Source organism: Bombina bombina, chromosome 1 (assembly GCF_027579735.1).
Source record: "Bombina bombina isolate aBomBom1 chromosome 1, aBomBom1.pri, whole genome shotgun sequence".
NCBI lineage: Eukaryota > Metazoa > Chordata > Amphibia > Anura > Bombinatoridae > Bombina > Bombina bombina.
In genome coordinates this window covers 248,052,397-248,077,172 of record NC_069499.1, presented here as the reverse complement: position 1 = coordinate 248,077,172, position 24,776 = coordinate 248,052,397, and the positions used below count along the sequence as shown (strand labels likewise).

Here is a 24,776-nt window from a genome sequence, read left to right as displayed (position 1 = left end):
TCCCAGGTATAGACAATTGGGAATCGGATTATCTCAGTCGCCAGACGTTACATTCGGGTGAATGGTCTCTTCACCCAGAGGTATTTCTTCAGATTGTTCAAATCTGGGGTCTTCCAGAAATAGATCTGATGGCTTCTCATCTAAACAAGAAACTTCCCAGGTATCTGTCCAGATCCAGGGATCCTCCGGCGGAGGCAGTGGATGCATTGTCGCTTCCTTGGAAGTATCATCCTGCCTATATCTTTCCGCCTCTAGTTCTTCTCCCAAGAGTGATTTCCAAGATTCTAAAGGAGCGTTCGTTTGTACTGCTGGTGGCTCCAGCATGGCCTCACAGGTTTTGGTATGCGGATCTTGTTCGGATGGCCAGTTGCCAACCTTGGACTCTTCCATTAAGACCAAACCTTCTATCTCAAGGCCCTTTTTTCCATCAGGATCTCAAATCATTAAATTTGAAGGTATGGAGATTGAACGCTTGATTCTTAGTCATAGAGGTTTCTCTGACTCCGTAATTAATACTATGTTACAAGCTCGTAAATCTGTGTCTAGGAAGATATATTATCGAGTCTGGAAGACTTACATTTCTTGGTGTTCTTCTCATCAATTTTCCTGGCATTCTTTTAGAATTCCGAGAATTTTACAGTTTCTTCAGGATGGTCTGGATAAAGGTTTGTCTGCAAGTTCCTTGAAAGGACAAATTTCTGCTCTTTCTGTGCTGGTTCACAGAAAGATTGCTAATCTTCCTGATATTCATTGTTTTGTACAGGCTTTGGTTCGTATCAAACCTGTCATTAAGTCAATTTCTCCTCCTTGGAGTTTAAATTTGGTTCTGGGAGTTCTACAAGCTCCTCCTTTTGAACCTATGCATTCTCTAGATATTAAATTACTTTCTTGGAAAGTTTTGTTTCTTTTGGCCATCTCTTCTGCTAGAAGAGTTTCTGAATTATCTGCTCTTTCTTGTGAATCTCCTTTTCTGATTTTTCATCAGGATAAGGCAGTGTTGCGGACTTCATTTAAATTTTTAACTAAGGTTGTGAATTCTAACAACATTAGTAGAGAGATTGTAGTTCCTTCATTGTGTCCTAATCCTAAGAATTCTAAGGAAAGATCATTACATTCTTTGGATGTAGTAAGAGCTTTGAAATATTATGTTGAAGCTACTAAAGATTTCCGAAAGACTTCTAGTCTCTTTGTTATCTTTTCTGGTTCTAGGAAAGGTCAGAAGGCTTCTGCCGTTTCTTTGGCGTCTTGGTTAAAGTCTTTGATTCATCATGCTTATGTTGAGTCGGGTAGAACTCCGCCTCAAAGGATTACAGCTCATTCGACTAGGTCAGTTTCTACTTCCTGGGCATTTAGGAATGAAGCTTCGGTTGATCAGATTTGCAAAGCAGCTACTTGGTCTTCTTTGCATACTTTTACTAAATTCTACCATTTTGATGTGTTTTCTTCTTCTGAAGCAGTTTTTGGTAGAAAAGTACTTCAGGCAGCTGTTTCAGTTTGATTCTTCTGCTTATAATTTCAGTTTTTTTCATTCTAAGATTTAAACTTTGTTTGGGGTGTGGATTATTTTTCAGCGGAATTGGCTGTCTTTATTTTATCCCTCCCTCTCTAGTGACTCTTGCGTGGAAGTTCCACATCTTGGGTATTTATTATCCCATACGTCACTAGCTCATGGACTCTTGCTAATTACATGAAAGAAAACATAATTTATGCAAGAACTTACCTGATAAATTCATTTCTTTCATATTAGCAAGAGTCCATGAGACCCACCCTTTTTTTGTGGTGATTATGATTTTTTTGTATAAAGCACAACTATTCCAATTCCTTATTTTTTATGCTTTTGCACTTTTTTTCTTATCACCCCACTTCTTGGCTATTCGTTAAACTGATTTGTGGGTGTGGTGAGGGGTGTATTTATAGGCATTTTGAGGTTTGGGAAACTTTGCCCCTCCTGGTAGGAATGTGTATCCCATACGTCACTAGCTCATGGACTCTTGCTAATATGAAAGAAATGAATTTATCAGGTAAGTTCTTACATAAATTATGTTTTTCCCACCCATCCTCTTGATGTATGGTACCTTATTTGAGGATCCAATATTTCGCAAGGTTTTTACCCTTTTGTCTTAATTTTTTGTGATGGTAGGATCTGTTTTTTGACCTTTTAATATTTAGGTTCAAACCGTTCAATCATGGTGGTGTCGTCAACCCAGTTGATCCTTTGAGCAAGCTTGGTCTTGTCCACTCTGTTAAGCTCTTTATTTATGAATGCTCCTCTAATGTAAGCAGTTTTAAACTTATAGAGTTCTGTGGGTAAAACCCAAATCAGACAAAAATTATAAGTGCACATTTATGTTGTTTAACTTATTTTGGTGCAAACATGGACGTTTTTACAAAGAAAATCACAGGAGGGAAGGATTTTCTCCGGAGAACAAACAATTAATTTTGTTCCCTAGAGCAGAGATGGACAACCTTCTTTTTTTATTGAGAGTGTGTATCCAAATAGGCAATAATTAAAAAATAAATTCTCTCTGGCAATATACAGCCCAGGAGCAGCATTCCATGTGACAAAAATAAATGCCAATATTCAACCCCTTCCCTTGAGGCTCTTGCTTTTGTGGAAATCAAATTATTTTACTCATAGTTTTGCTCAAAGTCAACTCCCTATAATTCATGCAGTCCTGGCCCAAAGATACCTGTTCAGTCCTCCGCAGTTGAGCCTCATTCACACAAACAGGTGCACGTTATTGTTTTTGTGTGTCTTCGTTATGCTTTAATAAAAGTATGTGGAGTCTGCTGTATTTGAGAATCCAATTACTGAAAGATCAATGACCTGAATCACTGGGTGTGCTCAGCCTGCCTTATCCAGCACATTAGTGCTGCAACCATTAGGAGCCTTCTGTTTGTGTCTTTTTAGTTATAATCTAGACTGTTGTTTATGAGAGAGAAATGTTGCTGGTACAAATCTGTCTATCTCTGGTTGTGATTATAGACTTTTTTTAGACTATAGACATCCGCACTTTGCTACTATTGTAGGTTTACCACCAGCATATCCCCTTATATGTGTTACCTTTTTATTTTTTTTCAGAGGACAGATATTGTGATTCTCATTTAAATGTATCCAGCTTGGGAGAAGTCTGAAACAACCATCAGATTTTAAAAGGGACATGGTATCTCTGGTAGGCAACTCTCCCAATCAGTATTCTAGAACCCAAGACAGTCTGCCTTGCCATGTTCAAGTAAAAGGAAGGGTATTACATGCCTCCAGGTGCAAGCACTCAGAGTTGTAGCCATGACCTATATCAGTCAGGTTGATTTACAAAAAGCTACTGACCTGGGGCTAAGACCTATGTTCCAGGCCTTTCAGTCATACATATTCTGAGAGTGAAAAACTTTGAAGTGGATTACATCAGCTGCAATGCTCTAAATCCTGAGGAGTGGTTGTTAATTTCCTGAATCAGGTGCTGTCGCATGGAAGTTTTTTTTTTTTTTTTGTGTTTTTTTTTTCCTCATCCTGGCTCCTAACATTTTGGCTTTTTCTTTGTTGCTCCTCAAACATTTGTATGGGTGCTAATTTAGTGTTGTGGGTGGCTCCCATGTTTTTGACAACTGTTTAATCCCTGTAAAACAGGCCGGCCTACCTTTCATGTGTAGTAGAATAACTGGCTCCTTATTTCCCTAAATTACCAAGTCGCTTTATACATTGATACAATCAGACAACAATTTCTTCCTCCCCCATTTTTTATTTCACATAATTCATGTGATATTAACATCTGTTGTAATTTAAAAAAACAAAACTTGCAATTGTAATCAGATATTGTTTGTAATGCTATCAGTTTCTAGGTCCCATATTTTTGAATGATACAGTCCCTCCCTTTTTCTACTGCAGGTCTATTTGTCATTGATCAGGATGTATCTGTCACCGCCTGATGTTCATTGCCTGGGTCCTATCAGGATTAAGTTGGATTTGCCTGAAACTAACCTTGAGGCTGCCCTTGCTGTTTTGGAACAACATCATGGAAAACTGAACACCACCAAGGTAGTCATATGTCATCAGTTTGACAGGAACATAGTAATTTGGAACATATAAAGTAAGGATTAGTGAGACAGATACTTAGAGTCAGTGACTAAATTCAAGCAGGCTTTAGGGTATTACTAACCTATCAATATGACCAAGATGCCCGTTAATCATTTGGTTAATGCTTTATCATTATCATATTGTCATTTGTTCACCTTAACTTTCCATTTAGTATATGTATTTTGATGTTTCCCAGATGTTAATGAATATTTGTAATGTCTTCAAAAGGAATTTAATAACCTATGTATTAGAAAAAAATGTTTTGCTCTATTGTGTTCATTTTTACTTGCTAGTTACACGGGAGATAAGTAGTCTTTCAATTATCTATTAATGGTTACTGCCGCATGTGAATTATGATGGGTGTTTACCTGTTAGTATTGCAGGGATGGCTCTAGTTTCCATCATTAAGGAAGTGTATTTGGTTGTATTACCAGAACTTTACCAGGTGCAGAGAGATATATGTAAATACTTTTATTATAGACCTATAGACCATCACAGATTTTCCATTTGGAACTGATTACCATGTATAAAGTGAAGAAATTTCTCTTTAGCAAACACTATACTTGGGTGTTAGTCTAGGTATTTTAAACCAATATTTGTTTAAATTTAAAATCTAACTTAAGCCATAAATGCTAAGCATATTATTTTGCCATAATACTCCATCTCATTGCATGAGAATGTTTTAACTATTTAACTGGGTATCTGTTTTTATTAACTGGGCATCTAGATAAATGTTGTCTAACTATACCCAACACAGCCACCTCCCTACTAAACCCACTTTTGAAATTCTATTTTAGTTCTATTTCATCGGACAGTTTTGAAATAGGTTATTTCTTTCTAATAACACGGTGAGTCCACGGATCATCTGTAATTACTATTGGGAATATCACTCCTGGCCAGCAGGAGGAGGCAAAGAGCACCACAGCAAAGCTGTTAAATATCACCTCCCTTCCCTCCAACCCCAGTCATTCACTTTGCCTACGTTAAGAGCAAGGAGGTGGTAAAGTTTAGGTGTCTGGAAGAAGATTCTTCAATCAAGATTTTATTATTTTTAAGCAGTGCAAATTTGTTCTGCTTTTTTCCTGGGGTTTTAGCCGTAGCCCATGTCAGTCTCTTCAGTAGAGCAGTGGTGGCTTTTAAGCAATTGGGAACTTGTGGGGTATAATCCTCACTGCACCTCCCAAATAGTTATTGCTGCCCTAACTTGAAAGCCTGAGGGAGATCACTCAGTCTTTTCCTTTTCTCTTGTAAGGTGTATCCAGTCCACGGATCATCCATTACTTGTGGGATATTCTCATTCCCAACAGGAAGTTGCAAGAGGACACCCACAGCAGAGCTGTTATATAGCTCCTCCCCTAACTGCCATATCCAGTCATTCTCTTGCAACTCTCAACAAGCATGGCGGTAGTAAGAGAGAGTGGTGAAATATAGTTAGTTTTTTTTCTTCAATCAAAAGTTTGTTATTTTTAAATGGTACCGGAGTTGTACTATTTTATCCCAGGCAGTAAATAGAAGAAGAATCTGCCTGAGTTTTCTATGATATCCTGATTACTGGTGGTCCTACCTCCATCTGTATCCAGTGAGCCTGTGTCTAAGTCTAGTGGGTGACTATATTGATCCCATCCTGCCTCTATAGCATCAAAGGAGATGCTACAACTATTGTGAGTACCATCCTATCTTATTACACTGCTATCTTTGTCAAGACAATACTAGGCCATATAGGCACCTGTGTCTCTTTATGTCATTTTGATACAGACAACACACTACTACCGGAGTTTGGTCCCCTGGGTGACTGTAAGAGATCCCAGACTGCCTCTATAGCACTAATTGAGGTGCTTAAACAAATGTGAGTTCAATCTTTGCACATCTTGTAATACATCTTTGGACCAAACAATATTGGGCCATGTGGCGCATCTGTCTTCTCTTGTCTTTGTAGATTGCTGCTTTGGATCCCGGCCTGGATCTCTACAGATAGCTGCCTTGATCTTCACTTCAGGGATTCCCAGTATATATTAATAGAGACTTCTACCACTATATGAGTTTTCATTATATAATCTAATATATTGTTCAAATCATGCATACATCATATTGAGAGGTTGCCTGTTTAGGTTCTGTCACTTGTTTAATATTATTGTATACCAATTTATCTATATCTTTCTCCTAGGAGGTTGTGATATATATCTATTATATCTAGGTCATATTACCTGCTTACTATTAGTATTGTACACCATTCTATCTATATCTTTCTCCTAGGAGGTTGTGCTTTATATATTGTATTTATATTTACGCTTATTGTTAGATTAGATTTTTGTCTTCGACATTAAGCATTATATATCTTTCTCTAACGAGGCTGTTGGACATATATTTATATCTTGTCTAGATTAATGGCTATAGAGGACTGATTAAGTCACTTCTATTATCACTAAGAATATAGATAACTCTCCATTAGGGCGCCCCCTCCTTTTTTGTTCTGTTCCTGATACAATGCTAGAAAATGCTGCTGATACCGGATTAATGTAAGTTAAGCCTGAATACAGTGATTTAATAGCGACTGGTATCATGCCTACTTTCAGAGGTAATACTCTTATAAAATTGCAATATAAAACGTTTGCTGGCATGTTTAATCGTTTTTATATATGCTTTGGTGATAAATCTTTATTGGGGCCTAGTTTTTTCCACATGGCTGGCTTAAATTTTGCCTAGAAACAGTTTCCTGAGGCTTTCCACTGTTGTAATATGAGTGGAGGGGCCTATTTTAGCGCTTTTTTGCGCAGTTAAAATTACAGACTGAGACATCCAGCTTCCCTCAGAAGTCCCCTGAATGCTATAGGACATCTCTAAAGGGCTCAAAGGCTTTCCAAAGTCGTTTATTGGGGAAGGTAGGGCCACAGCAGTTTGTTGTGACTGTTAAAAAACGTCTATCGTTTTTTTGATCCGTTTTTTGAACTAAGGGGTTAATCATCCATTTGCAAGTGGGTGCAATGCTCTGTTAGCTTATTACATACACTGTAAAAATTTTGTTTGATTTACTGCCTTTTTTCACTGTTTTTCAAATTTTGACAAAATTTGTTTCTCTTAAAGGCACAGTACCGTTTTTTATATTTGCTTGTTAACTTGATTTAAAGTGATTTCCAAGCTTACTAGTCTCATTGCTAGTCTGTACAAACATGTCTGACATAGAGGAAACTCCTTGTTCATTATGTTTAAAAGCCATGGTGGAACCCCCTCTTAGAATGTGTACCAAATGTACTGATTTCACTTTAAGAAATAAAGATCATATTCTGTCTTTAAAAAATTTATCACCAGAGGAATCTGACGAGGGGGAAGTTATGCCGACTAACTCTCCCCACGTGTCAGATCCTTTGACTCCCGCTCAATGGACTCACGCTCAAATGGCACCAAGTACATCTAGGACGCCCATAGCGATTACTTTACAAGACATGGTGGCAGTCATGGATAATACACTGTCAGCGGTATTAGCCAGACTACCTGAATTTAGAGATAAGCGAGATAGCTCTGGGGTTAGACGTAATGCAGAGCATACTGACGCTTTAAGAACCATGTCTGATAATACCTCACAATATGCAGAAGCTGAGGAAGGAGAGCTTCAGTCTGTGGGTTATGTTTCTGACTCAGGAAAGATGATGTAACCTGATTCTGATATTTCTACATTTAAATTTAAGCTTGAACACCTCTGCGTGTTGCTCAGGGAGGTTTTAGCTGCTCTGAATGACTGTGATACAATTGCAGTGCCAGAGAAATTGTGTAGACTGGATAAATACTATGCAGTGCCAGTGTGTACTGATGTTTTTCCAATACCTAAAAGGTTTACAGAAATTATTAATAAGGAATGGGATAGACCAGGTGTGCCGTTCTCTCCTCCTCCTATTTTTAGAAAAATGTTTCCAATAGACGCCACCACACAGGACTTATGGCAGACAGTCCCTAAGGTGGAGGGAGCAGTTTCTACTCTAGCAAAGCGTACTACTATCCCTGTCGAGGACAGTTGTGCTTTTTTAGATCCAATGGATAAAAAATTAGGTTACCTTAAGAAAATGTTTATTCAACAAGGTTTTATCCCACAGCCCCTTGCATGCATTGCTCCTGTCACTGCTGCTGCGGCGTTCTGATTTGAGTCTCTGGAAGAGGCTTTACAGGTAGAGACTCCATTGGATGACATACTTGGCAAGCTTAGAGCACTTAGGCTAGCCAATTCTTTTGTTTCTGATGCCATTGTTCATTTAACTAAACTAACGGCTAAGAATTCTGGTTTTGCTATACAGGCGCGCAAGGCGCTATGGCTTAAATCATGGTCAGCTGACGTGACTTCAAAATCTAAGCTGCTTAACATTCCCTTCAAGGGGCAGACCCTATTCGGACCTGGTTTGAAGGAGATTATTGCTGATATCACTGGAGGAAAAGGTCATGCCCTTCCTCAGGACAGGTCCAAATCAAGGGCCAAACAGTCTAATTTTCGTTCCTTTCGAAACTTCAAGGCAGGTGCGGCATCAACTTCCTCTAATGCAAAACAAGAGGGAACTTTTGCTCAGTCCAAGACGGTCTGGAGACCAAACCAGACCTGGAACAAAGGTAAGCAGGCCAAAAAGCCTGCTGCTGCCTCTAAGACAGCATGAAGGAACGGCCCCCTATCCGGTAACGGATCTAGTAGGGGGCAGACTTTCACTCTTCGCCCAGGCGTGGGCAAGAGATGTCTAGGATCCCTGGGCGTTGGAAATTATATCCCAGGGATATCTTCTGGACTTCAAAGCTTCCCCCCCAAAAGGGAGATTTCGCCTTTCACAATTATCTGCAAACCAGATAAAGAGAGAGGCATTCTTACACTGTGTACGAGACCTCCTAGTTATGGGAGTGATCCATCCAGTTCCAAAGGAGGAACAGGTACAGGGTTTTTACTCAAATCTTTTTGTGGTTCCCAAAAAAGAGGGAACCTTCAGACCAATTTTGGATCTAAAGATCTTAAACAAATTCCTCAGAGTTCCATCATTCAAGATGGAAACTATTCGTAGCATCCTACCTATGATCCAGGAGGATCAATATATAACTACAGTGGATTTAAAGGATGCTTATCTTCACATTCCGATACACAAAGATCATCATTGGTTTCTCAGGTTTGCCTTTCTAGACAGGCATTACCAGTTTGTAGCTCTTCCCTCTGGATTAGCTACAGCCCCAAGAATCTTTACGAAGTTTCTAGGGTCGCTTCTGGCGGTCCTAAGGCCGCGGGGCATAGCAGTGGCCCCTTATTTAGACGACATCCTGATACAGGCGTCAAACTTCCAAATTGCCAAGTCTCATACGGACGTAGTACTGGCATTTTTGAGGTCGCATGGGTGGAAAGTGAACGAGGAAAAAAATTCTCTATCCCCACTCACAAGAGTTTCCTTCCTAGGGACTTTGATAGATTCTGTAGAAATGAAAATTTACCTGACGGAGTCCAGGTTATCAAAGCTTCTAAAATCCTGCCGTGTTCTCCATTCCATTCCACGCCCTTCGGTGGCTCAGTGCATGGAAGTAATCGGCTTAATGGTAGCGGCAATGGACATAGTGCCGTTTGCACGCTTACATCTCAGACCGCTGCAACTATGCATGCTCAGTCAGTGGAACGGGGATTACACAGATTTGTCCCCTCTACTAAATCTGGAATCAAGAGACCAGGGATTCTCTTCTCTTGTGGCTATCTCGGGTCCATCTGTCCAAAGGTATGACCTTTCGCAGGCTAGATTGGACAATTGTAACAACAGATGCCAGCCTTCTAGGTTGGGGTGCAGTCTGGAACTCCCTGAAGGCTCAGGGATCGTGGACTCAGGAGGAGACACTACTTCCAATAAATATTCTGGAACTGAGAGCGATATTCAATGCTCTTCAGGCTTGGCCTCAGTTAGCAACTCTGAGGTACATCAGATTTCAGTCGGACAACATCACGACTGTGGCTTACATCAACCATCAAGGGGGAACAAGAAGTTCCCTAGCGATGTTAGAAGTTTCAAAAATAATTCGCTGGGCAGAGATTTACTCTTGCCACCTATCAGCTATCCATATCCCAGGTGTAGAGAACTGGGAGGCGGATTTTCTAAGTCGTCAGACTTTTCATCCGGGGGAGTGGGAACTCCATCCGGAGGTGTTTGCACAATTGATTCATCGTTGGGGCAAACCAGAACTGGATCTCATGGCGTCTCGCCAGAACGCCAAGCTTCCTTGTTACGGATCCAGGTCCAGGTATCCCAAGGCGACGCTGATAGATGCTCTAGCAGCACCCTGGTCTTTCAACCTGGCTTATGTGTTTCCACCGTTTCCTCTGCTCCCTCGACTGATTCCCAAGATCAAGCAGGAGAGAGCATCTGTGATTTTGATAGCGCCTGCGTGGCCACGCAGGACCTGGTATGCAGATCTAGTGGACATGTCATCCTTTCCACCATGGACTCTGCCTCTGAGACAGGACCTTCTACTTCAGGGTCCTTTCAACCATCCAAATCTAATTTCTCTGAGACTGACTGCCTGGAGATTGAACGCTTGATTTTATCAAAGCGTGGCTTCTCCGAGTCAGTCATTGATACCTTAATACAGGCACGAAAACCTGTCACCAGGAAAATTTACCATAAGATATGGCGTAAATATCTTTATTGGTGTGAATCCAAGGATTACTCATGGAGTAAGGTCAGGATTCCCAGGATATTATCCTTTCTCCAAGAAGGTTTGGAAAAAGGATTGTCAGCTAGTTCCTTAAAGGGACAGATTTCTGCTCTGTTTATTCTTTTGCACAAGCGTCTGGCAGAGGTTCCAGACGTTCAGGCATTTCTTTAGTTAGAATCAATCCTGTGTTTAAACCTGTTGCTCCGCCATGGAGCTTAAATTTGGTTCTTAAGGTTCTTCAAGGAATTCCGTTTGAACCTCTTCATTCCATAGATATCAAACTTTTATCTTGGAAAGTTCTTTTTTTGGTAGCTATTTCCTCGGCTACTAAAGATTTTCGTCAAACATCCGCTTTGTTTGTTGTCTACTCTGGACAGAGGAGAGGTCAAAAGGCTTCGGCAACCTCTCTTTCTTTTTGGCTAAGAAGCATAATCCGCTTAGCCTATGAGACTGCTGGACAGCAGCCTCCTGAAAGGATTACAGCTCATTCTACTAGAGCTGTGGCTTCCACTTGGGCCTTTAAAAATGAGGCTTCTGTTGAACAGATTTGCAAGGCGGCGACTTGGTCTTCGCTTCATACTTTTTCAAAATTCTACAAATTTTATACTTTTGCTTCTTCGGAGGCTATTTTTGGGAGAGAGGTTTTACAGGCAGTGGTACCTTCCGTTTAAGTACCTGCCTTGTCCCTCCCTTCATCCGTGTACTTTAGCTTTGGTATTGGTATCCCACAAGTAATGGATGATCCGTGGACTGGATACACCTTACAAGAGAAAACATAATTTATGCTTACCTGATAAATGTATTTCTTTTGTGGTGTATCCAGTCCACGGCCCGCCCTGTCATTTTAAGGCAGGTAATTTTTAAATTTAAACTATGATCACCACTGCACCCTATGGTTTCTCCTTTTTCGGCTTGTTTTCTGTCGAATGACTGGATATGGCAGTTAGGGGAGGAGCTATATAACAGCTCTGCTGTGGATGTCCTCTTGCAACTTCCTGTTGGGAATGAGAATATCCCACAAGTAATGGATGATCCGTGGATTGGATACACCACAAGAGAAATAAATTTCAGGTAAGCATAAATTGTGTTTTTCCACAGGTCCATGTGAGGGAGGATGCCTCTCAAACCTAGTGAGCTGCCCTGCTGCCAGGCAGATTACATAGAGGTAAGTGCTAACTGTATTTTTCTACAGAGTAAATTCGGAATTTTTTTTTTAGTACTTTAACAGTTAATTCTGTTTGGATATCAGACTCATCTATCCTATTGTGACTTCATAGGACAATGGGTGGCAGTTTGTGCAGGCACTGGGGACGAGGAGCAGTGAGTATAAACTCTGTTGTTTTTATTATCCGGTCAGGGTGGTTATGCTTTGTTACTCCCGACAGCCTTCCTTCAGAGTGAAGATTAATGCCGGTTGGGAGGTTCAGTTTGTAACGCCCACGATGGATGAAGAGTTTGCACGCTTTTTACTTCTTGCTCATTTCCGGAGTGTCGGATGTGTCCTTCCTTGTTGCGGTTCTGCTTTTCTGTATTAGCGGAGTCCGGATATTTCTCTAACATATCTCCGGCGGTCAGCAGGACAGGTAGGCACTGCAGCAGGGCTGACTGAGGTGTCCAGGCTGTCTGGGGTGCTCTAGGACCAACGTTATTTTTTAATTTTTTTTGCAATACAAAAAGGGACAGTAACGTTTTTTGTGAGATAATTTAAAAGACAAATAAAAGTATTTTATTTTTTGTTTAATTCTTGGGTAAAGATGGACCAAGAGGCCCTGCAGAATGTTACCTGTTCTTTTTGTTTTGATGCTAACGTGCAACCACCATCCCTTTCTGTTCCTCATATATTGAGAGAACATTGAATTACAGGGATAGGCGTTTTGATTCTGAGCCAGCATTGTCTAAGGCAGATGCTGTTCAGGGGTCTCCTGAAAATGTTCAAGATATGCCACTGCTTTTTCCTCAAGCGTCTCAAACTTTATCATCCACACATGCAGTGCCCTGAGCTTCCTCTCAAACTTTGTTTGGAGTTTCGTTGCAAGACATCGCTACCCTTATGTCTTCTGCGGTAACTGATGCGATGTCTGCCTTTCCCATGCTGCAGGGAAAGTGCAAGAGGAAATCTAAGGATTCAGTAAGTAAGGTTCCTTCCCAGAAGTCTGAGGAGGAAGATACTTTGGTGGCGTCTGAGGGGGAAATCTCAGACTTTGACAGTGTAATTCCTTCTTCTGATGCTGAAGTGGTATCATTCAGATTTAAGCTTGAACACCTCCGTTTGTTAACATCCATAGAGAACTGCCGCTCCAGTCCGACGCTGGCTGTAGATGCCACCGGAAGTCACAGGGGGAAGGCAATAGGTGTGGAGCCACAGGGGGTGCAAGCCGAAAATGCGGCCGGCTCCGCCGCAGAGACAGCAATAGAAAAAAGTAATCAGCTGCACTAGCGGTTTTGATATATAAAAGTCACATCCTGTTCTGTCTGCTTAACCTGCTTGTACCTTGTTTTTAAACTGCAACAATAAATTTTGGACTTCTATATATCAAAACCGCTAGTGCAGCTGATTACTTTTTTCTTTTACTTTTTTTCTACCTCCGTTTGTTACTCAAGGAGGTTTTGGCTACCTTGGACGACACTACGGTCGTAGTCGATCCTAAGAAATTTAGTAAACTAAACAAGTTAATTGATGTACCTTCCATGGTGGAGGTTTTCCCTGTACTAGGTCAGGTACTAGGTCAGGCTACAGAGATTATTGCTAGGGAATGGGAGAGACCTGGTATTCATTTTTCTCCATCCCCAATTTTTAAGAAGATGTTCCCAATAGCTGACTCTATCAAGGAGTCTTGGCAGACGGTCCCCAAGGTGGAAAGGGCAATTTCCACTTTGGCTTAGAAAACTACTATTCCCATAGAGGTTAGCTGTTCCTTTAAGGATCCTATGGATAAGAAGTTGGAGGGGTTGCTTAAAAAGATGTATGTACACCAGGGTTTACAATGGCAACCTGCTGTGTGTATTGCTACCATCACCGGCGTGGCAGCATACTGGTTTGATGCGTTGTCTGATTCTATTCAGACAGACACTCCCCTTGAAGAGATCCAGGATAGGATCAAGGCCCTTAAGTTGGCCAATTCTTTTATTACGGATGCTTCTCTACAGTTTATTAATCTGGGAGCAAAGATTTCTGGTTTTGCCGTACTGGCCCGCAGAGCCTTATGGTTGAAATCCTGGTCTGTGGATGTTTCGTCTAAGTTTTTGGCGATTCCCTATAAGGGTAAGACCTTGTTTGGGCCGGGCTTGGCTGAAATTATTTCTGACATTACGGGAGGAAAGGGTCATTTTCTCCCTCAGGATAAGAGGAATAAACAGAAGGGATGTCAGAGTAATTTTCGTTCCTTTCGAAGCTTCAAGGGTAAGCCTTCCTCTGCCAAGCAAGATCAGTCCAAACCTTCCTGGAGGACCAACCAGTCTTGGAACAAGGGGAAGCCTGTTAATGACTTAAAGTCAGCATGAAGGGTCTGCCCCCGATCCGGGACCGGATCTTGTGGGGGGCAGGCTTTCCTTCTTCGCTCAGGCCTGGGTTTGGGATGTTCCTGGGCCGGTGAATATCGTGTCCCAGGGATACAAACTAGAGTTCAAGACCTTTCCTTCCAGGTGCAGGTTTCTGCTCTCAAGATTATCTGTAGACCAGATAAAAAAAGAGGCATTCTTACACTGTGTGTCCGAGACCTTTCCGACCTGGGAGTAATAGTTCCTGTTCCAATGCAGGAACAGAGTCTGGGATTTTACTCCAATCTGTTCGTGGTTCCCAAAAAAGAGGGAACTTTCAGACCAATTTTAGATCTCAAAAGTCTAAACAAGAGTATCGTCCTTCAAGATGGAAACTATTTGTTCCATTCTTCCCTTGGTTCAAGAGGGTGAATTCAGGACAACAGTAGATTTAAAGGATGCGTACCTGCATGTTCGCATCCACAGGGACCATCACAAGTTTCTGAGGTTCGCATTTCTAGAAGAAAACTTTCAGTTTGTGACTCTTCCATTCGGCCTTGCCACAGCTTCCAGAATTTTTTCAAAGGTCCTGGGTTCCCTGTTGGTGGTGGTCCGGCTGTGGGGTATTGCAGTGGCGCCTTATCTGGACGACATTCTGGTCCAGGCGCCATCCTTTCAACATTCGAACTCCCAAACGGAGATGTTATCCTTTCTGCGTTCTCACAGATGGAAGGTGAATTTGGGAAAGAGTTCCTTAATTCCAGCTATAAGGGTAGTGTTCTTGGGAAACATAATAGATTCCTTATCAATGAAAATGTTTCTGACAGAGGTCAGAAAATCATAGATCTTCGACTCTTGTCTGGCCCTTCAGGCCTCTCCTCGGCCGTCACTGGCTCAATGTATGGAGGTGATCTGTCTGATGGTAGCGGGCATGGACATCATTCCGTTTGCTCGTTTCCACCTCAGACCTCTGCAGTTATGCATGCTCAGGCAATGAAACGGGGATTATGCGGATCTGTCTCCGCAATTACATCTGGATCAGACGACAAGAGATTCTCTTCCTTGGTTGCTGTCTCAGGAACATCTCTCCCAGGGAACCTGCTTCCGTAGACCCACCTGGGTGATTGTGACATTGGACGCCAGTCTGCTGGGATGGGGAGCAGTCTGGGGCTCACTAAAGACTCAGAGGACATGGACTCGGGAGGAGTCTGTTCTTCCCATAAACATTCTAGAGCTGAGGGCAATCTTCAGTGCTCTTCTGGCCTGGCCTCAGTTAGCTTCAGCCCGGTTTCTCAGGTTCCAGTCGGACAACATAACTTCAGTGTCTTACATCAACCATCATGGAGGAACTGCATTTCTATCTGCGATCCACATTCCAGGAGTGGACAATTGGGAAGTGGATTTTCTGAGCAAACAGACCTTTCACCCAGGGGAGTGGGATCTTCATCCGGAGGTGCTTTCCAACTTGATTCTCAAATGGGGACAGCCGGAGCTGGATCTCATGGCATCTCGACAGAATGCAAAGCTTCCGAGGTACGGGTCGAGGTCAAGGGTTCCTCAGGCTGTACTGATAGATGCTCTGGCGGTTACTTGGAATTTCAGTCTAGCATACCTGTTTCCTCCGTTCATTCGCTCTCCTTCGACTGGTTATTGCTCAAATCAAACAGGAGAAGGCGTCTGTGATCCTCATTGCACCAGCGTGGTCTCTCAGGATCTGGTATGCAGAGCTAGTGGAGATGTCTTCTCTTCCACCTTGGAAACTTCCACTGAGGAAGGACCTTCTGCTTCAAGGGCCCTTCCTTCATCCAAATCTAGTTTCTCTGAAGCTGACTGCTTGGAGATTGAACGCTTAATTTCATCTAAGTGTTATTGAGACCTTGATTCAGGGTCGTAAGCCTGTAACTAGAAAGATTTACCATAAGATATGGCGTAAATATTTGTATTGGTGTGAATCCAGAAGCTACTCTTGGAGTAGAGCTCAAATTTCTAGAATTTTGTCCTTTCTCCAAGAAGGTCTGGAGAAGGGCTCATCTGCAAGTACTTTGAAGGATCAAATATCTGCCTTGTCTATTTTGTTTCATAAACGTCAGGCTAATGTACCAGACGTGCAATCTTTTTGTCAGGCCTTGGTCCGAATCAGGCCTGTGTTCAAACCTGTTACTCCTCCCTGGAGTCTTAACCTTGTTCTTAAAGTATTTCAGCAGGCTCCGTTTGAGCCTATGCATTCCTTTGATATTAAGATGTTATCTTGGAAAGTTTTGTTTCTTGTTGCAATTTCTTCTGCTCGTAGAGTCTCGGAGCTCTCGGTGTTGCAGTGTGAATCCCCTTACCTTATTATTCATTTGGATAATGTAGTTCTGCCTACTAGGTTAGGGTTCCTCCCTAAAGTGGTTTTGGATAGGAACATTAATCAAGAAATCGTTGTTCCTTCTTTGTGTCCTAACCCTTCTTCTCATAAAGAGCGTCTGCTGCACAACCTAGATGTGATGCGTGCGTTGAAATACTAATTACAGGCGACTATGAATTTTCAACAGGCTTCTGCTTTGTTTATTGTTTTTTTCTATGGGAAACGCAAAGGTTAAGAAAGCTACGGCTACTTCTCTTTCTTTATGGCTGAAGAGTATAATTTGTTTGGCCTATGAGACTGCTGGACAGCAGCCTCCTGAGAGGGTCATGGCTCATTCCACAAGGGCTGTTTCCTCTTCTTGGGCATTCAAAAATGAAGCTTCTGTGGAACAGATTTGCAAGGCTGCAACTTGGTCCTCTCTACACACTTTTTCAAAATTCTATAAATGTTATACTTTTGCCTCTGCTGAGGCTTCCTTTGGGAGAAAGGTTCTTCAAGCAGTGGTGCCTTCCATTTAGGTTCTCTGTCTTGTCCCTCCATTGGGTATTGATTCCCAATAGTAATTAGAGATGATCCGTGGACTCACCGTGTCGTTAGAAAGAAAATTTACCTGATAAATTTATTTATTTCTTGACTCGGTGAGTCCACGGCCCGCCCTGTTTATTTTGACAGGTTGTTTGTGTTGTAAACCTCAGGCACCTCTGCACCTTGTGTTACTTCCTTTCTCTCTTTTTCCTTCGGTCAAATGACGGGTTGGAGGGAAGGGAGGTGATATTTAACAGCTTTGCTGTGGTGCTCGTTGCCTCCTCCTGCTGGCCAGGAGTGATATTCCCAATAGTAATTACAGATGATCCGTGTCAAGAAAGAAAGAAATTTATCAGGTAAGCATACATTTAGTTTTTCTGTTTTGATTGTTGGGTTTTTTAGAATAAACTTTCCTCTTTCTAATAAAGCACAGCAGATACGTTGCCCAAAAATGAATGATTAACCTGATAAACTGTAGATTGTTCACTGTGCAATAATTATGATTTCATAATTATCTATCAGTGTTTTATATGGTATATAACCAAATCAGTAATTTTATGATATAACTGTAAAACTTTTCTGAAAAGTTTTAATTCTAAAAATGAAACCTTCACCTGGTTGAGATATTAAGATTATAGCAATCAGCAAGAATTAATCTTTATGTAGACAAGTCTGATTTACGTAGCATTTCTATTGTGATTTTAACACCTTTTCGGGGTCTATGGTCAATTTGTCTTAAAATTACATTCTCTCATGGATTAGAGCATGTAATTTGTGGACTATAATGGCCCTTTAAATCAAATCTATAGAGACAATGTGGTTGTGAGTTTATATTTTGATCAATTCTGGTCCACAGCACTTGTATTAAAAACGCTTTTATTGGACTTCCGGTGGGTGGGGTATCTGGCTGGAAGCAGTTCACAGGAGCTCCGTAACTTCGTCTCCAGTATTGCTCTCCATACTGCTTCCAGCCGACCCCTGTGCCTCCACATTGCTTGTTAAGCGGTCTACCTGCCGCTACCGCATCGGGGTTACACTGTAACCCTGCACATAGGACACAATCATCGGTCCTAGCCCACGGAGGGTATAAGGAAGAAAAGGGCGCGAACGGCGCCATATTGGAAAACGGCTCCTCCGGCAATCCTGCATCCCGGATCCCCCGCTTGCAGCTGCATTTATCGCTCAGCACAGGGGCATTGGAAACGGCTACACCTCTACACTGCTCCCTTTCAGAGTGTGCCTGCAAGTCCGGAGCCTTTTGAAGATAACGCATCTGTTGGTGGCCGGTCTGGGTGAGCTATATGGGGGTTGCACTACTTTTATTATACATATGAGACTGCTACAAGGGACACACAGTTAATTTAACCTGCTCCTCATTAACTTTGCTATATAGACGCCCCTGTGAAGACGAGTATTATCTTGTGCACTGCTACTGCACTTAAGGGAACTTTTCTACCAGCAGCCTTTTTTTCACTACTGCTGCTTATACTGGGGTTACATAACTCCTACAAGGTGTCCTTTTTAGTGCCCCTTTTTCTATCTCTACATAAGCCATCATTGCCTCCTGGTAGGCTGGGACTGTGAGTGGAAAGGAAAGAGCAGTTACTGCAGTCTATATTCATTTATCTCCATGCAGTTTTTTTTTTTTCTCTCTTTCTTTTATGCACCATCTAGTGACATATATATCTCAGCAACTTCATTAATCCCTTCTCATTTTATTCTATGAAAGTAGACGACTATTTTCAAAGGCTACCCCCGCCTACAAAAAACACCATGAGTCACAGATCTAAAGGTCAAGACAAAAGGCAGCGGGGCGCCATGGAGGCGCAAGCGTCCGTTTCACTTTCTGATGTTGAAGGTCAGCCCTCAGGAGATCATGTTTCACTTTTGCAGGAGCTTAAAGCATTTTTCTTGCCAAAGATGGATACTCTGCAGGCTGGGGTGGACACACTAACCAGTGAGGTGCGTTTGTTCTCCACGCGCATGTCAGCGGCAGAGCAGAGAATTTCTGGCATTGAAGATAGGCAACAAGAATCTGAAATCTCCTTAAAACACCTGCTGAAGCAGAACCAACAGCTTCAAGATAAAGTGGAAGATCTAGAAAATCGCAGCTGGCGAAATAACCTAAGGGTTATTGGAGTTCCGGAATCTATTAAAGATAAAGATCTGCTGGAATTTGCCGCCATCACCCTGCCTAAGGTTCTATGAATGCCTCAGATACCACTAGATATTGAAAGATCACATCGCATAGGCCCGAACAGATACTTGGAAAATTCCAGGGAGAAACCACGTCAAGTCATTTTTAAATGTCTGAACTTTCAGGATAAGCTAGCCATCCTTAGAGCCTACAGAGCAGCGAAAGAAATCACCAATAAAGACCGCCGTCTCTTGTTATTTCAGGACTTCTCTGTAGAGGTTACTAAGAAGCGAAGGGACTTTGCATCAATCTGCTCTAATCTACATGAACAGGGGTGAAAGTTTGCCCTTATGTTTCCTGCTACATTAAAGATCCAAACCACATCTGGTCCAAAAACCTTCCACACTCCGGCTGCAGCGCAGGCCTTCCTGGCGTTGGAGCGAAGACAGGACAATGGCTGAGAAACCTTTATTAAGTATTATTGTTTCAAATTTAGCTCATACTGTATCTCAAGATGTATGCTATTTGTTTTTTGCAGGGGTTGTTCTTCTGGTTGCTTGGTTTCCTCCATGACCTGTGCTTCTGGGGTCGGAGATCGGGGTGCCGGGGTGTTTCCTGGCCTAAAGCTGTGGTCCCTGTCGAGAATGCTTGATCATAGTTATTTTCCCCCTGGTTGCTGCGGCGCCTCCCTCCCTGCCTATATGGCCTATCCAGGTTGTATGAGACTCAGGGTCTCACAGATATTTTGTTTATCTTGTTATTGTATTGTATATGTTGCTCCTAGTTTTTATATGCATAACTGTTTTAAAGGTGTGCCCTTCAGTTCTTGGTTTATGTTCCCTTTCACAGGGGTCCCTGACACTGGTAAGATTATAATATCTTGGGGGTCAATGCTCTGTTTTTTTAAATACCTGGCTCCTGACATAATGCCCGCGGGTTCCCTTAGGGCCCTCTTGTTAACTTTGGAGCCGTCACCCTGCACCATATACTTTTTTCTTAGTTTTTATATGGTATGGTGGGTCTTTTGTAGGTGCCTGGTACTCTATGGCTTATCTCACCCTTTGTTTAATCTGCACATAAATAATCCCATACCCTTGCCCCCCCTTGGAACCCCTCAAAGAAGGGTGTTTCTTAAATTAAGACCTGCTGCCCATAGGCTTCCTCAGATTACATAATTTTTCAGTTTTCCCCTCTGGTGTGGATTTGTAGACTCTTTCTATTGTGTTACTCCTTTTGGCAATGAAAGACTCCCATGCCCTCAGCCCCGGTACAATAATACTCTCTTTCTGCTGATGTCTTGCTCTGCTGGTGTTAATATGTTATGGAAGAAATTGTTTCCTATAATTTATGCCTTTTTCTGTGTTTGTTTCCTTTTTAGCGACTCTCCAGCTGCTGCCCGGACGCCTCTGGTTTCCCCCACATATCCATATTGTTTTTACTTAGAGATCTACTTGCTCCGTCACATAACTGTAAGTCAAAATGCACTTCTCACACTCTAGTAATTCGGATAGATTTGCATCACATATCCTGGGGGAGACACATATTCCCTTATATAGCTGTAAGTCACATTGCACCTCCCACATCCTACACGCTGATTTTTGAGTTGGGCAGGGTTGGCTCTCCTGATATCTTGCTCCATACCTGTATGAGCTTTATATATGATCACCCCTTGTAGGATTGTCTCCTGGAATGTAGGGGGCATTTCGTCCCCTGCAAAAAAGTATAATTCTTCAACATCTAAACTCTACGCGCTGACGTAGTTCTGCTCCAGGAGACTAAATTGACTGCAGAGGAGCATGAGAAGTTAAAAACCCGCTGGGTAGGTCACATTATATGCTCCCCTACGGAGGGTAGAAAGAGAGGGGTGGCCATTTTAGTACGAAAGGGTCTTGCAGTTTCCTTTTCCCAATTGGAGATAGACCAGAAGGGTAGATTTATTGTTGCTCTTTTCCATATTGACAACTTCACCTTCACTTTATGTATTGTGTACGGCCCCAACGTACTTGACTCTACCTTTTGGATTGACTTATTAGCGACACTCTCTACATACAACGCTCCTATAATCATGGGGGGGGGGGGGACTTTAACTTAGCCCAAGCTCTTCCACTAGACAGATTCAAAGACCCTACTGTTCCTGGGGCCTCTGGCGTGCATACGGGTAGATATAAACGTGAAGTAACCCTAATTACCTCCTTTAAGGACACTTTGGACTTGTTAGATGTATGCAGGGCAAGAAATCCTGATGGCAGAGATTATACATGCCTGTCAAAGACGCACCACACTATGTCTCAAATTGACTACTTTTTAACTTCTTCAGTTATAACGCCGCAGGTTTATTCTTCTGACATAGGACAGATTACTATTTCGGGTCATGCCCCAATTACTTTGGTGTTGCATCCGCAACCTCCCAAGCCATTAAACAGAACTTGGAGGTTCCCTTCTCATCTATATAATAATATAGATTTTCGTCGGCACCTTAAATCTTCTTGGATGCATTATGCATCAGACAATGCCTCCCATATTAACACCCAAGACTTATTCTGGCATGCCTCAAAGGTGGTAATGAGAGGCCATATAACATCTATGGCGGCGCATTATAGTCAAAGTCTTAAAAAAGTGGACAGGGATCTTCTCTCTCAGCTTACGGACGCTTATAATAAATATATCTAATCCCACGCCTTTGTCCAGGAACTCTTATTATGATCTCAAACAAACGAGAGACACATTCCTAGCTCAACGGGACAACAAACTTAATATTCATAGACAAGGCCGTTATTATAGGCACGGCAACAAGGCTGGTAAACTGCTAGCCAAACTAGTTAAATCCTATAGCCCCAAGTCCCACATCCTTGCTATTAAAGCGTGAGGCCAGTTAACCACTAATTCCAGGGAAATAATGTCTGAATTTGTAGATTATTACACATCCTTATATTCTAAACAAAAAATTAACTTAGAGGCAAAACAACGATTTTGGGAAGCGGTGCAACTGCCTGCTCTTACTGAAGAGCAGACTTCACTCCTCAACTCACCAATACAGCCGCAAGAAGTGCTGAAGGCCATACGTCATAGTAAGCTGGGAAAGGCTGCAGGTCCAGATAGTTTGCCTGCAGAATACTTTAAATTATTAGATGAGGAGTTCGCCCCAATCCTGTCTTCGTTGTTTTCAGCCTACTTCGCGGGTAGTGAACAGATGGACTGTAGATTTTCTGAGGCTAATATCTGTCTTTTACTCAAACCGGACAGAGACCCCACCCAAACGGCTTCATACCGCCCAATATCCCTACTAAACGGGGATTACAAATTAACGAAAATCCTTGCGGACAGATTGGCTAATGTTCTGCCTTCCATAGTCCACCTGGATCAGGCTGGTTTCGTAAAGGGTAGATCTTCAGTAGTAAACATTAGAAAAACCATTGGTATTTCCGCACATTATTGGTACAATGCTCATTCGCATTCTCCCTCCCCTCTGCCAGATGCTTGCCTTTTGGCGCTTGACGCCGAAAAGGCGTTTGATAGGATCGAATGGGATCATTTACATACTCCTTTATCACAATTTGGTATAGGGGGGAACTTCTCTAACTTTCTCCAGAGGCTGTACTCCACTCCCAGAGCTTCTCTCATAATTAATGGTGGGCTTTCCGATTCTTTTACTCTGCAGAGGGGTACGAGGCAGGGGTGCCAGCTCTCCCCTCTTCTTTTCGATTTGGCCATTGAGCCTTTAGCATCATTCATAAGACAACACTGTGCGGGTCTGGACATGGGTGGACAAAAGCACCACTTGTCACTATACGCAGATGACCTGTTGCTTTTTGTAGGAGACCCTCTTAACAATCTACACCCCCTCCTGAATATTATCAATAGCTTTGGAACAGTCTCGGGTTACAAGATTAACATTGATAAGTCTCTTGCTTGCAGAATACTTGTAACATGTCTCTAGTGGATACAGGTCTTAAAACTACCGACGGTAGCTGTAAATATTTAGGCATAGTTATTCACGTGAACCCCCATAAATTATATTCCTTAAAGTGAAGGTAAAGTTATAGTTTATTGAATCCAATATACAATTTCTCCCTATCACCTTATATTAGTCGCTAAGTCTTTTTTTTTTATTTTTCAAATATTTTTATTAAAAATTTATTTCCAATTCCCTACCGTTTAACTCCTGGCTCCTCCCAAGCCCTACTTCCTCCTTAGGCATTTAGTTACGTCTTCAGCGGTCCCACCCGCTCTCAAATGCGCGTTCACAACCCTGAATTCAATTGCGCATGCGTTACTTGCCGATGGTAATCAATGGCCATCCGATTACTTCAAAATGTGCATGCGCTAATTTGCCTTGTAACATAGTAGTGAATAAATAGGTATATTCATTCACTACTATGCAATCAGAGACAGGAGCTGCATTTATTGCTATCGCTGAAACGTTTCTTAAAAACATCGATCTATTAACTTTGTTTGCCCAATTGTACTATAGAATCTAGTTGATAGATCGATGTTTTGTAAGAAACGTTTCAACGATATCAATAAATGCAGCTCCTGTCTCTGATCGTACAGACAGGTAACAAGGCTGTGCAGAACAAGGCACATTATTACAACTTGAGGTTATAAAAGGCGTCTGCAATAAGAGATGACGTAGTCTGTAGGGATTCCCACTTGGTAGTTGTAAACACACATGCGCGAAACAGGAGCGTGCAGGGTTGAGAAACCAAATTAAAATCATTTGCATATGCGGCAACGAGTAAAGGGGTGGATGACGTCGGATGACGGCCGCCTAACGGCCGAAAAATCAGTTGTTTAAGAAAAACGTGATTAAAAGTAAAAAAAAAAAAAATTTTACAGGTTGAATTTTGGAACGAAAAAAAATCAAATTAGAAAGGTAATATATTGAAATATAACAATTTATATCAAATATGATGAATGAAACTCATATTATTTTTAAACTTTTAATGATATTATAGATAGAGATGGGGTTAACTTTACCTTCACTTTAAACATTAGCGGTATTATTAGTGGTATCAAACAGATGTTGCAGGGTTGGTTGAGGCTTCCCCTTAGTCTTTCGGGTAGGGTACACCTCTTTAATATGGTTGCTCTGCCAAAACTTCTTTATCCGTTACAGATGCTGCCCCTTCTTTTAACCCAACAAGATGCCAATTCCTTACAGGCTTCAATTGGGAATTTCATATGGCAAGGTAAAAGGCACAGAATAGGCAAAACTCGCTTGGTAATTCCTGCCTGGATACACTACAAAGATATTTCAACTGTGGCAGCAGTCGCAGCTCTCTAGGCTTTGCCAACTTCTTCACCCTCAGACCTCTGAAATAGTATCCTTCCAGGACCTGCAAACCCGTTACGGCCTCCCATCTACCCATAGGTTTGCATATTTCCAATGCAGACACTATGTTTTTTTTTCAATTAGTTTCAGCGGGATTGTTATCTAAGGAAACATATACTTTAGATAGGCTGTGTATCTTAGCAAAAATGGGCACCTCTAGACTCTCCCACACGTATAACCTTCTACTCCACCACTTTGAGGACTCCGCTCTACGCGGGATTGTATTGAAGTGGTC

General features: G+C 41.9%; 1 protein-coding gene across 1 annotated transcript in view; it reads left to right on the top strand.

The window, feature by feature from the left end:
* VPS39 (VPS39 subunit of HOPS complex) overlaps positions 1 to 24,776 on the top strand; it is a 251,568-nt gene that overhangs the window by 130,083 nt on the left and 96,709 nt on the right. Inside the window, 1 exon segment of the mRNA XM_053697917.1 lies at positions 3,884 to 4,033. Coding sequence (XP_053553892.1) covers positions 3,884 to 4,033 — 150 coding nt within the window.